General features: G+C 48.2%; 1 protein-coding gene and 2 long non-coding RNA genes across 3 annotated transcripts in view; 2 read left to right on the top strand and 1 right to left on the bottom strand.

Annotated features, from left to right (window-relative positions):
• Positions 1-834: 834 nt before the first annotated feature.
• On the bottom strand, positions 835-10,690 carry LOC142088095 (uncharacterized). Its single transcript, XR_012675718.1, has 3 exons — positions 10,591-10,690; positions 8,343-8,457; positions 835-941 (listed from the first exon to the last, which is right to left on the bottom strand). It is a non-coding gene; the product is annotated as an uncharacterized LOC142088095 (long non-coding RNA).
• The window catches only part of TMEM86A (transmembrane protein 86A), a 26,113-nt gene continuing 19,042 nt past the window's right edge, over positions 10,342-17,412 (top strand). The window contains exon 1 of the mRNA XM_075163047.1: positions 10,342-10,470. Within this exon, the coding sequence (XP_075019148.1) occupies positions 10,450-10,470 (21 nt within the window). The 5' untranslated portion in view covers positions 10,342-10,449. The remainder of the gene's footprint in view (positions 10,471-17,412) is intronic.
• LOC142088094 (uncharacterized) lies at positions 10,486-13,845 on the top strand. Its single transcript, XR_012675717.1, has 2 exons — positions 10,486-12,211; positions 12,324-13,845. It is a non-coding gene; the product is annotated as an uncharacterized LOC142088094 (long non-coding RNA).

Genomic DNA, 17,412 nt, shown 5'->3' with positions numbered 1-17,412 from the left:
ACAATCGTATTTTTCTTCTGGTCCTTGCCGTAACACAGAAGCAGCGTGCCAGAGTGGCTCAGAACATCCACCAGGTTCGGCTCAATATCAGGCGGTGGAGGTTTGCAAGTGATGGATGCTGCCAAGCATTCAAAGTGCTCGTTTGCCCTCGTCCTTCGTTATCTGCTGGGTTATGTTGCAGTCTGTAGTATGCAAAGAAATACAACCACAGCACTCTTACAGGTCAAGTCTCGGCTAAAATTACAGGTACCTGTCAAGTGCTTATGTTACTTGTAGCTTTTAGGTAATGTGCATTACGCACGTGTAAGAGGCAGAGAAAAGTGTGGCTGTGCTATCTGTACCGATCTCAGGAACCGTTTCAGTACGTCTGGCACTTATGTCTTTCCTCAGGAATAGCCGAGGCCACCGACGTCAGTGGCCTGCGGAGCCATTCGGTGTGCGTGCTGCTTTTCAGCAGACCCGGCCAACCGGACGGGGACAAGGACGCCTGCCCAAGGGGCACAGGGGTGCAGTGGCCCCAGCAGGTACTGCTCTGCAGGCAGCGATTTCAAAACGGAAAGGAGCCGCGGCATGGAGCCGCCAAGGCTCTTCTGGCACTGAAGGCAGGGCAGCAGCTCAACTCAAAGCGTATACCGGCCACCTCCCCCAGCCCCAAACCAAGCACTTCCCTTTCAGTTTTATGATAAACTAACATTTTTCTTAAATATTTTACAGTCATTATTCCCTTCCTACTCCTCCAATTTTTGCCTGCGTATCCGTGTGACACTTTTGGAGCTGAGATCACACACAAGAAAACAGAGTGAGATTGGTAACAAACGTAGTTTTTGTCAGAGAAGAATGTTTTGCGTGTTGTTTTCTGTTAAACCATTGGAAATGGTATACCCAAACAAAAAATTGTCCTTCTGGTGCAAGATTTTAACTCAAACGAAAAAGGCCATGTTCTACAGGAAAGAAAGCAGGAAGAGAGGCATATTCAGAGCAGTTCTTATAACAGTATTTCTAATGTAAGGGTAGATGTACTGCACCAGACTAAGGGTTCGTCTACCCCAAGGCTGACAGCACCTAGCTGTTGCAGAGCCCCAGCAGAGGCCAAGAGGCTAGACATATTTGCTTTCTATATTCCCAGCCTCCAGCAACCAGCAGCTTAGGGATTTCATAAGACAGAGGTGAAACTGTGTATATATTGCCAGGACAAGCTGAGTAAAATAAGAACTATGTATGCCTTGAAAATTAATCATTAGGATTCACCAAAACTCGAGAAGTGCACCACTCCGACTGTCTTATGATTGCGAGTGAAGGCACTGTCTTAGGGAGGCATTTCCTGCATGAGACGAAATTTTCCCTTGCTTCCTCGAGACCTTCGAGCGACCCTACTGAATTGTTAAAATTCCATTAGAAAGTGGCTGCTGGGAACATGTGCAATAAATAGCTGCTAAGATCAATGGCAGTCTTGCTGATTTAAAATCAATGTATTGCTTGCTGACGCTGCTGGCAGTGTTTTCCTCTGGGAAATGTAACAGTGATTGGCTTTAAATAAACATAGTGGTAAAAAACTTTATCTGAACTCATTAGCGACTCAGACTGATTTTAGAGTAATTCAGAAAATGCCTGTTGCCCAAGACAAGACTTTGAGGTGATCAGTGACTTTGGATACTGCAATTTACGGTGGGCCACTGGAAAATATCATAGAGCAGAGCAGAACTTCTGAAAATGCTCTCTGAAAAATAGGTACTTGAGGTACCTAGACCATCCATTGAAAGTCACCAGTCACTTTTGAAAACCCGAGACGAACAACATCAGGTTACTACAGTTCTAATGACCACCATGCACCTCTTCCAGGCCAATTCCTTGCTCCCCTCCCAGCTTCTGGCTGGCCTTCATCCCATGTGATACCATGCATTCATGATGGGTATAAGCCCACCAAAACCTAAAATGCCACCAAAAGTTGGTCTCATCCACCAGCCACCAGCACTTAGCTTTGGGTTGGGCTGGGCTCCTCTCCCTCTTCTTCCTTAAAGCTTCTCCCTCATCATGAGTACAATTTTTCTGCCAGATGCTCAGCTAGATTGCTTTAATGACAATAGACATTAAAGCATTTGCCCTACCTATATTCTGTTTTGTAATCTAACGATTTAATTGAGTCATGTTCTTTCCCTACAAATCATCTGATGATGTTTCCCAGGACAAGCCTTCACCTCTTTTCATGCATGTTGTAACACTCCAGCTATTACCACTTCCTGGCTGTAAAGAAGTACATCACTAAATCACTAGTGAATTGATCGCTAGATAAATCAGAGCTCTTTTAGGTGGATGTCTAACCTGGGAAATGGGGCACCTCAGTGAGGAACAGAAGCTGTAACTGCATCAGAACTTTTATTTGAGGTAGGCTGTTCTGGATTTTTTAGTTTATTTAAGAGCTTCTGTTGAACCTTTCCCAATTTCTTTTAACTTGTTACATGTTACATGCAATAGCTTTAAAGGATAGTACGGAGATATAAAACTGCATGTTGGGTAACAAATAGGAGGAGTTGGAAGCCACTGTGCAGCTAGAAAGCTACGATCTAATCCCATTATCACTGGGACCAATTGCACAACTGGAGCTCTGCAACCGATAGCTATAAGCTGTTCAGAAAGGACGGAGGGGCTGCCCTCCATGTAAAAAATATGGATTGACTGCACAGAACTGTCTTTGAAAAACAGCGATGAACAGGTTGAGAGCTTATGAGTAAAAATTAGGGGCCAAGCCAACAAAGGAAACCTCGTGGTTGGTGTTTACTGCAGGCCACCCGAGCATGGGGAGCCTGTTGACGAAGCGTTCTTACTTTGACTACAGGAAACATTGCGCTCGCATGCTCTGATCCTGCTGGGGCACGGCAATCACCCTGGTATCTCCTGGAAAAGTGGCACAGCAAGCTGAAAGCAATCCAGGAGGCTCCTGGAGTGCGTCGAGGATAATTTCTTAATCCAGGTGATGGATAGCTCAACCAGATGAGAAGCGTTATTAGACCTGTTGCTTACCAACATGGATGAACTAATTAGAGATGGCAAGATTAGTGGCAGCCTGGGCCGCAGTGATCACGCCCTGATGGAATTCACAGTCTTGAGGGATATGGGCCAAATGAAGAGTAGAGTCAAGACTCTGAATTTTAGGAGAGCAAACTTTAATTTGTTTAAGGATGGGACCCCCTGGGAAACAGCCTTCAGGGATAAAGGAGTTGAACAGAGCTGAACAGAGCTCTTTAAGGACATTTTTCTTAGCGCACAAGAGCTCTTGATTCCCACAGGTAAGAAATCAGGAAAGGAAGGCAGGAGACCAGCATGGCAGAGTAAGGACCTCCTGGTCAAACTAAGGTGTAAGAAAGCGATGCACAGGCAGTGGAACCAGGGACCTGTATCCAGAAGAATACAAGGAGGCTGCCTGGATGTATAGGCATGGAATCAGGAAGGCTAAGGCTCAACTGGAGATGAATTTGGCAAGGAATGCGAAGAATAATAATAAGGGCTTCTACAGGTATGTTGGGCAGAAAAGAAAGATTAAAGAAAACATACCACCACCACCCAGTAAGTAAGACAGGAGAAGTAGTGGCAACTGCCATGGAGAAGGCTGAGGTACTCAACAATTTTTTTGTCTCAGTTTTCAATGGTAATCTCTTTTCTCACATCTTTCAAGTCCCTGAACCTCAAGGCAGGGACTGGGCGAATGAATTCCCTCCCATCATAAGTGAAGATCAGGTTTGAGACAGCCTGAGGAACCTGACCATACATAAGTCCGTGGGAACTGATGAGACTTATCACAGGGTCCTGAGGGAACTGGCTGATGTAGTTGCCAAGCCACTCTCCATCACATTTTAAAAGTCATGGCAGTCAGGCAAAGTCCCCTGCAACTGGAAGAAGGGGACTTTTTACCCATTTAAAAAAGGGTAAAAAGGAGGACCCTGGGAGCTACTGACCAGTCAGCCTCACCTCTGTGCCCAGGTAAGATCATGGAACAGATCCTCCTGGAAGATATGTCGAAACATATGGAAGACAGGGAGGTGATTAGAGACAGCCAACATGGCTTCACCAAGGGCAAATTACGCCTGTCTAATTTAGTGGCCTTCTACAATGGAGTGACTGCATCAGTGGACAAGGGAAGAGCTACGGATATCATCTACCTGGATTTCTGTAAGGCTTTTGATACAGTCCCCCACAACATTATTGATGCTAAATTGGAGAGATAGGGTTTGATGGATGGACTGTCAGGTGGATAAGGAATTGGCTGGATGGTCACATCCAAAGAGTTACAGTCAATAGCTCAATGTCCAAATGAAAACCGGTACAAGTGGTGTCTCTCAAGAGTCTGTACTGAGACCAATGCTATTTAATATCTTCATCAATGACACAGACAATGGGATTGAGTGCACCCTCAGCAAGTTTGCAGATGGCACCAAGCTGAGTGGTGCAGTTGATATGCTAGAGGGAAGGGATGCCATCTAGAGGGACCTTGACAGGCTGGAGAGGTGGGCCCATGCAAACCTCATGAAGTTCAACAAGGCCAAGTGCAAGGTCCTGCACCTGGGTTGGGGCAATCCCAAGCATGGATAGAGGCTGATGAGTGGATTGAGAGCAGCCCTGAGGAGAAGGACTTAGGGGTACTGTGGATGAAAAACTGAATATGAGCTGGCAATGTGTGCTTGCAGCCCAGAAGGCCAACCGTAGCCTGGGCTGCATCCAAAGCAGCATGGCCAGCAGGTCGAGGGAGGGGATTCTGCCCCTCTGCTCCGCTCTGGTGAGACCCCACCTGCAGTACTGTGTCCAGCTCTGGGGTCCCCAGTAAAAGACAGACATGAACCTGTTGGAGTGGGTCCAGAGGAGGGCCTCGAAGATGATCAGAGGGCTGGAACACCTTTCCTGTGAAGAAATGCTGAGAGAGTTGGGGTTGTTCAGCCTGGAGAAGAGAAGGCTCCAGGGAGACCTGATTGCTGTCCTTTAGTATATAAGAAAGATGGAGAGAGACTTTTTACCGAGGCCTGTGGTGGCAGGGCAAGGGGCAATGTTTTAAACTGAAGAGAATAGGCTTAGATTGGATATAAGGAAGAACTTTTTTTTTATGGTGAGGGTGGTTACGAACAGGTTGCCCAGAGAAGTTGTGGGTGCCCCATGGTCGGAAGTGTTCAAAATCAGGATGGATGGGGCTTTGAGCAACCTGATCTAGTGGGAGGTGTCCCTGCCCAGGGCAGGGGGGGGTTGGACTAAATGATCTTTAAAGGTCCCTTCCAACCCAAACCATTCTATGATTCTATAAACTGTAAACATTTTAGATATTATGATTTAATTCCATGCTGTAGAATAGAGAATTTTAAAAAATGGAGAATATTTTTTCCTTCCCTATTAATCTTTTTTATAAGATTTTAATGCTTGCTTTGATGCCTATTAGGATATAAACCTATCACAAACAAGCAAAGTCCCATAATGGACCTGCACTCTGGATCCCACTTAGCTACACACATGCTCATCTCTAGAAATAAACTTTTCCATATACGTGTACACACACACGTACACACAGCATTTATTAAGCTCAAACAGCAAATTGATTTTATGCCTGGGAAGAAAACTTTCAAATACAAAGCCTATAAATAGATGATGTGTTGTCTTTCTGGCTCAGTAAATAGCCTGAAAAAGTGCTCTCAGGAGGCATGAATTTGCAGTGTCCCCCCTTTATTTCACTGAGATGTTAATTTTGTGGTCTAAATTTAATACTTTATGTTTATTATCATTATGGGAATTGCCATCATGAGGGAAGTAAAGGCACTTCCTGAATTTCTCTAGGCATCAGGAAATAAACCTGTATAGAAAGGAAACAGCACAGTATGTCCTCATCTGCAGGGGGAAACACCAGATTACTTGACACGAAAAGTATCAGGAACTAGTGCAATGACCAGTACACGAATCACAAGTGAGCTTAAACAGAGCTGGATATGACAAAATAGAAAGCCACATTGGATGTATCCGCAGCAGCTGACATGACCACCGCCATCCCAGGATCTGGGTGCACTGTGCTCGGGGCAGCCAGCAAGGAGATGACTCGGGAGCATCCCACACGGATGAGTCTCAAATAAAACTTTTCCAGCATTAAGGACAGACTTGTTTCTGGTTCCTCAGTAGTTTAATTCCCAGGCACTTTTGTATTAATAGTAAATCTGAAAGTGCAAACCAAAGCATGTGCCTCCATGGCCCGTTGGCAGAGCCCGTTCCAGCAGAGCGAGAGCAGATGGGGCCCCCCTCGTTCCAGAGGCTCCTGAACGTGAGAAATGTTTTGCTCATCTTCCAGCCATTGCTGGAGGTGGGACAACCTCCCTGAATAATAAACAGCTAGAAAACATAGAGCTTTATGGTTGTCCCAACATTTTCCTATAAACACCCATATATTCCATTTCATGCAAACATCCACAGGCCCTTGCACTGCGAAGGCAATCACTTTTTGGAGGAGTGTGCCTTTTTTGGACGTGTTTGAACTGTGTTTAGCAATGTAGAGTTCTGAGTCTTCCTGACGCACTGGGATTCGGGGGGGCACCCAGCTAGGAGGGACTGGTGGAGTCCATGGGCTGACATTTCTCCAACAGGAGAATAAACCAGTGGAAAAAAAATACAGAAAGGGGAAAAAAAAGGGTCAGGCTATTATTGAAATTTACGGCGGTTAATTTTAAAAAGCAATAATACACCCGCATGAGCCCTGGAGCTACTGCACACACACGGAGCCACGGGGCTATGTGCAGTAGATTGAACAACGTGGGATCCTTCAGAAAAAAATTGGCTGTATAGCAACCTTGCTGAAGATGGGCCTTCTCTTGCTTTCTTTTTTTTCCCCCGCACACCACAAACATGGCCTGGCAGAAGCATTTTCAAGCACAAACATGTTCAGAAGTACTTAATGCTCTGGTTTGCTATTCCCAATCCTCATAAATTTATGCTCATGTAATTACTGCTCTCTGTTTGCCTACTAATAGCAAGTTAAAAATACCACACACCCCCCAAATTAGAACTATTTTCTATTTTTTGTTAAATCCCTGCAGTTGATACAAAACAAAATGTTGTGATGAGCCACATGAGACCTCTCTTGCCTGCAGTCAGGTCAGGACAGGAGACTGTAACACCACCAGCAAAAAAAAACCCACCAAAAGTGTGGCATGCACAGACCAAGACAAATTTGATGGTGTAATGAAGCCACCGATCCTGTATTCCCTTTGCCTGCTTCATCTGTGGCTTGGTGTTTCTACAGTGGGAATGGATTTTTGCCAAGACCTGTTCTATCAGAACTTGCATTTAGATAAAATGTAAAATATTTCTGCTCTATCCAAATTCCTAATTTATACTCCAAGGTGCCCCTAACTTAGATCAAATGTAAAATATTTCTGTTATTTAGATAAAATGTAGATAACATGTAACTTAGATAAAATGTAAAATGAAATGTTATTTTCTTTTCTATCCAAATTCCTAATTTATACTCCAAGGTGTCCCTCACTTACAAGGAATTACTTATCGTGGATGTAGCACTTACTCTGATAGTGGAAAAATGGACGTATCCTGTGAATAATCTTGGAGTCACGTGAAATTAATCTAGTATTAAATCAACAACAACAAATTTTCACCTTATATTCCGGTTGTAAAATCTGTGTCACAGGAGCCATCTCTTAATTACACACAAATACCGTATTTGCTGTTAGGACTTCTGAATCTTTATTTTCAAAAGGTTTTTGGAAGGAACTGTCTGGAAATCACAAAAGGTCAACCCCCTTCCAAGCAAAAGTAATGAGATTGAGTTTCCCAGTGCCTGTTTGAGATGGGAAGGTCAGGACACACACACAGTTTCCCCTTCACTTCTGATAGGCTTCTTTGAGCTAATAACCCACCCATGAAAACCCACCCCCCAGTGTTAACATATTTTGAATGTCAGCATCAATGACACAGAGAAAGATCTCGTTTGCGAGACCAGGCAAAGCTTCAGCTGCTAACCAGTGAAGACAGATACTGCATTAGGAAAAAAGAAAAAACGCAAAGCTGCATCCATCCTAATATCATCTCCCCACATTTGGAACAGCAGAGACAATACCCAAACGCAAACATGCCCCTACACATTGCACTGCCTGGCTCGTCACTTAAATAAAGGCCAGGATAAGCAGATGAAGAGTTTGGCTAAGGACCAAGGAGCAGATTTTTTTTTAAGGTATTTAAATGCCAAGACATAATCAAGCTCCCAGAAGGATTTTCAAAAGCAATTAGGAACCCAAGTTCTGGGAGTCCATTGGTCCTTCTGAACATCCTGTATGGTATCAAATTAACTGCATCCTTTGACATCTAAATACCTCTGTTTCCTTGTGCTGCTTCCGCTAGGGACCGTCCCCCTTGATTTCAGCCGGGCAAAGCCTTCATTGTGAAAAGCTGTGAAATTTCTTCCCATTCTCTAGTTCACATGGCTCCCTGAAAAAAAGGAAAGCTTATCCTTCTCTTCTTGCCTAATGAAAATGTTACTGCCCTATGAACTATTTTAACTGAAATTGTAAGAACAGCACTCAATCCCTTGACCACGCGGTCTTTGCTGTACAGTTTGCTTTGATCTGATTGAGGTTTACTTGCCACAGATTTCACTGCAATGCCTCTCTGATCTGATAGTGCAGATTTGCAGTTTTCCGGCAGAAATCCCTCTTAGATCGGTAAATGACACAAAGGCTGCAGCGTCCATCCCAGTCCCATCGGATGGTGACGGGCCAAACGCTGCCCTCTCTCTATTTACACGTCTCTATTGATATAAATCCGGTTGCCTGTGTGGGATCTCGGGACTGCTGTTCGTATACATTTCGTCCTCGGAAACATGATACCAATCTATTGCACAAAGGCTGCAAAAGAATTGCACAGATTTTTTTTTTTCTTTATAGAAGAAAATGTTCCCTTGATGTGATAAATACTGAACATGACTTTTGCTCAGGCTGCAAATAGCAGATTACTTAATCATCTACTATTTAAGTACCTGTTTGTTTTGTTATGAAGTGAAACTTTTGAGCAAGATCGTATTACACGTAAAGCTGCTTCCTGCATCCTTAAATATTAATCCTCAAGTAAAAACAGATTGAAGGTAGTCCCAGGGTCACTTTAATAAGCCTGAGCTGCGTCCCACTCTCTAGTATCCCACATTACATGTTCCTCGCCCTGTCTTTGTGCCAACACTAACATTTTTGCAGCCTCTGGATGACCTTGGCAGGAGGATGGAGATGGGGAGGAGAGCTGGGAGGCATGCGCTCCTGGGGGGGCACAGGGGCCATCACCAGCCGTTGGGAGCAGGGACAGGGCTGGAAAACATGGCCAGCCCTGCAGGGAGAGGGTCTGCCAAGCACCTGCGGGTCTCAAGATGGAGGCGATGGAAAGCGTTAAGGGGGCAGCTGTGAAATGACAGAAGCCCCTGGAAAGGGAAAAATGGGGAAATGGGGAGTGGTGAGGAGTCAAGGTGGAGCAGAAAGGGTGGAAAGCCACAGCGGTCTGTGCAAGAAATCGGGATGTGAAAGGGAGGGCCAGGAGCCGGAGGGTGGCAGGCAGGAAGCCCTGGGAAGGCAAGGCAGGAGAAGGGCTGGGGGTGTGCGGGCACAGGCAGGCGACCAGGCGTGCCGGGGGGAAACACTGAGACGGGAGGCACCCGAGATGGCGCAAGGGGTATGAGGTGTGCTACCCCCCGCTCCGTGCCTGGTACCGCTGGCACCGGCAGCCCCGGGCGGTGCTGGGGCAAAGGACGCGAGCCTGCCCTGCCCGGGGGTGTCCTCCAGCCTCCGAGACGCTGCCGTTGCGGGGCGTTTACCGACGGGCGGAGGGCAGACCCGGCCGCCGGCACCCCTCGCCGGGCAGGGAAGCCGTTTTGCTAAACGGACCGACGCTTTCCCAGCCAGGAGCGAGCGGCCGGAGAAGCGAGCCCTCGCTAACGCTGCAGCGGGCAGGGCAACGCGCCCTGCCCCGGCACGGGGCGCGGGGGAGCGCGTTGTCGGGAGGGAGCTCTTGCGGCTCCCCCAGGGCCCGGCAACCGGGGCTTACAAGGACCAGCGCACCCCGCCGCCTCCCGCCGGAACCCCGCAGGCCGCGTCCCCGCTGCGGCCACCCCCGGGGAGGGGACGCGGCGCAAAACCCGGCCGCTGCCGGTTGCCTGGCCAGCACCTCGCCATCAGGGGGGATCGGCGCTACTGACGCCGCCGCGGACTGTGGGAACCGCGGGCCCTGCCCGCGCTGCCTGCGCTGCCTGCCTCGCCCGCCCCGGGGCGGGGCCGGGGCCGTCCCCCTCCCTCTCCCCGCAGCGCATTCGCCGCGGGGGCCCCCTCCGCTGTGACGTCACCGCTGTCTAAAAAAGCGCCCCGGCAGGCAGGCAGGCAGGCAGGGCAGCGGGCCGGCGACAGCGCGGGCAGCAGCGCCAGCAGGACGTGCCCCGCCGCCGACATGGTGTCCGCCGTCACCGTGGTGAGTGCGGGCCGCGCGGCAGGCGGGGCGAGCGGGACCCGCGCCCCCTCCCACGGCCGCCCGGCAGGGGCCCCCTCCCCGGGCGGTGTGTCCCTCCCCCCCATCGCCGGTGCCCCCTACCCCGTCCCCGAGGCGCTGCCCCCGAGCGGGGTGGGCGCTCCGTTCCCGCCGCCGCTCCCCGCGCGCGCCCGGGGTGCGAGGCAGCGACCGTTGGCGCCGGGCGACCGTTGGCGGAGACCCCGCCCCCCGCGTGCCTGATGCTCGCCCCGGCCCCCGGCGTGCGCCCGTGCCTCCCCCGGCAGCTGTTGCTCCAGCGGTGCGGCCCCCCGGGCGGCCCTCCGTCTGCTCGTGTCATTGATGTTTTTAAAAGACTCTGTAATACGCCTGCTTCACGTGGAATGCACCTGCGCGGGCGTCTCTGCCCCAGCTGCCCTGGGCTCGCAGCGCCCGGGAGCATCCTCCTGCCCCCCGGCCTCCCTGCCCTCCGCCTCACCATCCGGAGGTGGCTTGGCCGTCCAGGTGACGGCTTGGGCTAAGGCTTGTGTCGGCCACCGCGTCGGGCAGACCTTGCCACGGGCTGGGCAACCTCCCACTGAGACCTCGTCACCCCTGACGAGCCAGTCTGGCACTTCCATCATCTAGCGACTTGAGCGGGGATGGTGTCACCTGCCTGTCTCATGAGGGAGTCATGATGCTTAATTAACGTAGCCGGCAGTAAGGTAGCGACTCGCCGCTGTCCTGTCAATAGGTGACGTGTGTAGCAGCACAGCTGGATTGATGGAGCAAAGCTGTGGCTCACGCTAGGCTGGTCCAGCAATACCAGGTCCTGGCCCTGCAGGTGAAGGGAGGGCGTTTCAATGCTGCAAGAAGACAAAACGCTTTCAGCCAGAACAGCAGAGAAGCTGCGCTGTTAGATACGCTGCTTTGCATGTTCCTGTTTCTAGAAAGCGAGGGATTGTCTGAATACACCAGCAGACTAATGCGGGCTGTGAGAATTGCTAACTGTTGGTGGGGAAGTTGTCTGGTGCTTCGCTGCAGCACTGAACACCTATTACTGGTATCCTGGTTCCCTGCGGATCCATTGTCATCCAGTTTTGAAATATTTTGGTTAATGGCCAGTCCATTGCGTTGTCTCTCGCAGGTAGAAATCCCGTCCCTTCCCTGTTCTTAACTCGCAAAGCCAGGTTTCAAAACTTTTAAATTGCTTTGCCAGTTCTGCACAGCAGCTTGTATTGTCTGATACTTCAGATGAATTGTCCCCCAGTTATTGACATGTACCTGGTAAGTTCATCAGCAGCCTGGAGATGATTTTTATCTTTAGAGACAGAGGGAAGTAGCTTGCAAATTATACCATTGTAGTGCCAAATTCTTTTTTTTTTTAAATTTAATGTTTTTCAAAAATAACTGAAGAGGTTTGGTATCTTTGTGCTTCTGTGCCATAAGCTAAATTCATCCTTAAGTAATGCTTTTGGTTACAGTGAATTGTGTACGTGTACCTCCAAAGTAAAATCTTGTGCTGGGATGATACTGGAATGGCTCAAGAACTGGCAGAATTTGTTCCATAATCCACAGGAGGCAGTACTTGGCTTTTAAGGCTAATGAATCAGAGTGGTCTTGCAGAGTCTATTTCAACTGAGCTTTGAGAGGAGGCAAATGACTAAAGCATGAATATGTGTTGGGAAGGGTGTACGTAGTTCAGACTGGAAGGCTTTACCTACACCAGAAATAACGCTTTAGGAAGGTAACTTGGGAGGGAAAAAATAATCTTTCTTCACCTCCCCTTTTGACATGTTACAACACATCTTTCTGCTCTGGCTTCATCCCTGACATACCGACTCTTTGCTTCACCAAAGGCATCTAACGCAGGTGTGAAGCTGCAGAAAGCTGGAGGGACTATGAGACCCGGAGCTGCGACCAGAGCTGCAGCTGTTTACCGTGGCTGTAGAGGTGGGAGGGGAGGGCGTCTGATCCTCCAAAGAGCTCATAACAAAAGAGCTGCCAGCCTTCAGTCTGTTAAGGAGCAGTTCTCTGCACATCACCTTCGGTGGGTTTTCACATCGCTCTTCCTCCGAAGGGACGCATTGTGCTGCTCCGGCATCGGCTGTGCTGTGGTCTGCGAAGGGCAGGCTGAAACGGTGTCATGCAGCAGCGTGCGCTGCCCGGGAGCATGGTGCGGCCCTGGCACAGCTGCCACCTGGAGCCGTGCAGGGGGTGAGAAGCAGGCTCACAGCCGGTGGGCTCCCTCCAGCAAGTCGCTTGCTGAAGGGAACAGCAGCGGGCAATCGGTCTGGCCACAGCTCGGTGCTACCCCTGGGGCCCAGGCCTTATCTCTGTACTGCACTGCCTTTTGCTGCATTGATAGACCAGGTTTGGAGCCAGCATGGCTATCTCTGCTATGACACATGATGGGGATGCTCTCTGTGGGGGCAGCACCTGAGTCATAACCAAATTAGCCAGAGGAATCGATTTGTCTACAGGGCATGTCCTCTGCATGTACGCTGCAGCATCAGCCTCAACGGGGAGGACACTAGAGTGACATGCCGAGAGTGACATGATTTTGCTTCCCGTTTTCAAAGCGATGGCCTTTGTGCATAACTGCAGCACATGGCCCTGACTACTTACAACCTGGTCTCCTGCGTCTCCCCCTCTTTCCTTCTTCAGGACACTCTTGTAACAAGAGCCAGAAACCCTGAGCTCCAGGTTTGCTGTACAACTGATAGCTGGAAGAAACCACACAAGGAGGCACGGACCATGGGGAGGAAGCTAGGGAGAGATCGCAGCTAGGACTGCTTGTTCGTGCTGGTGTGCATCGTGGCCCGGGGGTCACGATGGGTTTGGCATGTCTGCCCCACAAGCAAGGAGAGACCGTGACATGGTGCAGAGCTAGCCAAGCTGTTGTCTCTGGTGCTGCACAATTCAGATGTGCTGAGGGAGGAGCATGCCCACAAAGAAACGAGTCTGCGGCCAAAATACCTTTTAACGTATTGTGCCAGGTCCTCAGCTGGGATAAAGCTCTGAGGTCCTGCTGATGCGAGAGTCTAGGCTTGCATGGCGCTGGGCTGTGGCAGAGAAGATGCATTTGTCTGCCGGTCCTACTCCAGCTGGTGGGCAATGCTCACTCTGGTTGGAAGTCACCTTGGAGGGAAGCTTTCACTGCTTACTCTGCTAGGCAAGCAGGAGCAGCCTGCTTAAAAATTATTATTCTTGATACTGCTCTGATTAAGAGCTGTTTTATCTGCATAAAGCCGTGTGGGCTGAGAGCCTGCGGTTGGAGAGCAGTATTAAAAAGTGGCACATTTGCTTCGTGGATATGTGAGGTTTAATTCCCTTGTTCAGTCGTCACTGGTCCCATCTTAATAAAAGTCCTTTCTGAGACTGCCTTGTTAGTGATTTTTGTCCCTTTTTTTTTTTTTCTTCCCCATTATTGGTTACGTAGTTTTTAGCTTGTGGGAGATAGCCCTTGCCTTCAGGACCTCTCTGCCCAGCAGGCACCATGATTGCAGGGGCTGCGAGTGTGCGGGAGATGAGCCTGAAGACAGCCTGGAGACACATGGCATTTACTTAATGCTCCTTGCTCAAAGGGACCTTATTTTTCCCCTGAAGTTAGGGCTAAACTTAGTATAGGGCTTCACACCACCTTGAGGAAAACAGAGCATGGGAAATACAAAGACGACATTAATTGGCTGAGAAGAGGTCTCTCTTGCAGGGCTCAGAATAGGTCTCTCTTGCTCCTTTTGAGCAAGATGAACTATGGGCTCTCATCCCTATAACATCCCCTCCGTACCTGGCTTTTACTTGGCCTAGCGCAGTCCTATGTGTGGGAGGGAGCTGAAACTCCCTGTTTGGGACAGATTTTTGCCCAGAAGCCATATATTAACAATCTCCATCCCTTCCCTTTCGTCCTCTGATGTATTTGCATCTTTAAACAGAGATAGCTGTTGGGGTTGGGGAAGAATATGTGGTTTTGGCTGCATCAAGCAAGTTGAGCCCTGGGCCCCTTCCCCCCACGGTGGGAAGCAGCCAGCGGCCCTCCTGGGAACAGCCCTTGTCAACTCTCTGGGTAGAGGCAGGACTGGGGGGGGGGGGAGTACAAAAACTGGGCAAAAAACCTGCAAGATATGATCTGGAAAGGTGCAAATATTGAATAGGGCTGGAGAATTGGGTGTTTCTGAGGAGGGGCCAAACCACACTGATCCAGATTAATATAGATGTAAATCACGTTGCTTAGAGACTCTGTGCTATGGGCAATTGTAGCAGTAGTAGGTCTAAGCATAGTTTTAAAGGTTTATTGTTAGGAAGTGTGCTCTATAATCCTCAAACTGCTGTTGAAAACAAGAAAGCCAGATCACACTTTGAACTATTTCAGCCTTTGCTTCTTAAATAGAGGATGTATTATTTCTGCATTAATGAATAAAGTGTTAGCAACCCTCTGAGTCAGAAGTAACTCTTACGGTAGAGAGGTTAATTTTACTTATTCTATTTGTTTATACCCAACATTGTTGCTTTCATTGTAATTTTCCCCATTACTTAAATACATCATAAATTGGGATTTTGTTACACAGGAGGCTTGTAAACATGCACATTTATATACCACATAGACAATTATGGAAATATGGCACTTGTATTAAAAACAAGCCAATTTAAATGAATTATAGAAAAGATTTAGAATCACAGAATCATTAAGGTTGGAAAAGACCTCTAAAGATCATCAAGTCCAACCATCAACCCAACCCCCCCATGCCCACTAAACCATGTCCCTAAGCGCCTCATCTACACGTCTTTTAAATACTTCCAGGGATTTCTAAACATCTGAACTCAATGAAGTAAGGGAGGGAATCATCACCTTCGGTAAGCTTAGCAGGATCTTAATAACATTTACGTCAGTCACACCTTTTGGGAGAAGCCTAAAAACTGTGGTCCTTCTGAGCAAAAAGCTGTGCTGATTTATGCCAGCTAGAGCCCAGGTATAGTGTTACATGCTACGATTTATTTTGTCAGACTGAACTTGCGCATTCTTCCTATGACATTGACATTCTTTGCTGTAGCTGTTGCTATGAGAGGGTGGGCTTAGATATGGGTAACTGAAATTGGAGGCTAGAAAGTGCGGGCTTCTGTCACGCTCTTCCCAGTCCCAGTGTGGTTGCATTAAGCAGTTAGTGCCGATTACTGCTGCAGGCAGTGCTGTAGATTAAAGGCTTCATTAACTCAAGTATATCACTCAAGTCACACGCGTCTGTTGTTCAAAGTGTGCTTTGTGCATTAAGATTATGGGTCCAGTTCAGAAGCCTGTACTTACACGTAATTCCTCTGAATGGAGATGCATTTCTTCCTGTTGTGGTTTAACCCTAGCCACCAACTAAACACCACACAGCCGCTCGCTCACTCCCCCCACCTCTGGTGGGATGGGGGAGAGAATCGGGAGCGTGAAAGTGAGAAAAGTCGTGGGTTGAGATAAGAACAGTTTAATAATTGAAATAAAATAAAGTAAAATAGTAGTAATAATACTAATAAAAGAATATACAGAGCAAGTGATGCATGATGCAATTGCTCACCACCCGCCAACCGATGCCCAGCCGTGACCGTCCCTGACCAGTGATCGCTGCCCCCCGGCCAACTCACCCCAGTCTATATACTGAGCATGACATCATATGGTATGGAATATCCCTTTGGCCAGTTTGGGTCAGCTGTCCTGGCTGTGCTCCCTCCCAGCTTCTTGTGCACCTCCTTGCTGGCAGAGCATGGGAAGCTGAAAAGTCCTTGACTAGCATAAGCACTGCTTAGCAACAACTAAAACATTAGTGTATTACCAACATTATTCTCATACTAAATCCAAACCACAGCACTATACCAGCTACTAGGAAGAAAATTAACTCTATCCCAGCCGAAACCAGGACATTTCCATTCTCTTTTCCTGTTCAAGTATCTATATCCAAAATACTCTGAGTGCGATAGAAGAGCCAAAGTTATCTTTCTTTGTGGGTAACTGCATAATACTAAGGAAATAAAACTCCAGTGAAATTAGACTCTTAGAAAAAGATGGCATCCGGAACCCGTCTTCTGCTAGCATGTGGAAACTCTTGAACAGCTAAAAGATTATTAGTTATATAACTTCCTTCCCTCCTGGAGGCCTAAGTGGCTATTATATTAGCACTTAATTTTCCTACTGCCCTTTGTGTCACACAATGCCCAACAGATTTGTCATTACAATAGAGATGTAGGTTTTGCTTACTGCAGCATGCCCAAAATGAAGGTGATGATTACTGCTTCTTCTAGCTCACTTGTGCCCTTCCTATATTGATTTCTTATACTGCCATAATCTAAATACCATTTACGCTAATGGCAGGTTTCTGTATGACAAGTGTCAGTCTGGAGCATCCCTCCACGTAATGCTGAACATGAACAAGTATCCAGGTGACATGGAGCAGAAAACTGTGTCTAGGAGAAGATTACACGCCAGCAGAGCTGAAAGGTGGTAGGTGGGCTGGGCGAAAGCTTTCCTGGAAGATTTCAAGTGTGCTGGGGTGGGAAGGATTTCAGATACCTGCTGAGAGCCCGGCGGCTCACTCTGCAGCCTCTGACCCAGAATTGCGCAGGACGCAGCTCCTCTCTGGGTAAGTGCAACTTGTGTCTCTTCTTCTGTTAATTTAATGTTGCAGGCTGACTGTTGGGTTGCAAATCTGCCTGTTAATGAGGACGGTGGCTGTTTTGATTCACCTTGCTGTGAGCTTATGGAAATGCCTTGTTTCTACCAGCAGGCTACACTTTCTCCCAAAAACTAATTTCTATATATTGCTGCAAAACGTGTACTTTCCAAGACTGAGGGGAGATGAGACAAGCCATGTTACTAAATTGGCCTTGGGACTTTTGTCAAGTTTGAATGGTGAGGTTTCATTTTTTGCCCCTCACCAGACACCAGCTTTGGAGACAGATATGGTGCCAGCT

The sequence above is a fragment of the Calonectris borealis genome, chromosome 14, assembly GCF_964195595.1.
Source record: "Calonectris borealis chromosome 14, bCalBor7.hap1.2, whole genome shotgun sequence".
NCBI lineage: Eukaryota > Metazoa > Chordata > Aves > Procellariiformes > Procellariidae > Calonectris > Calonectris borealis.
Note: the sequence above shows the minus strand (reverse complement) of the source record. Positions and strands in the feature narration are given on the sequence as shown.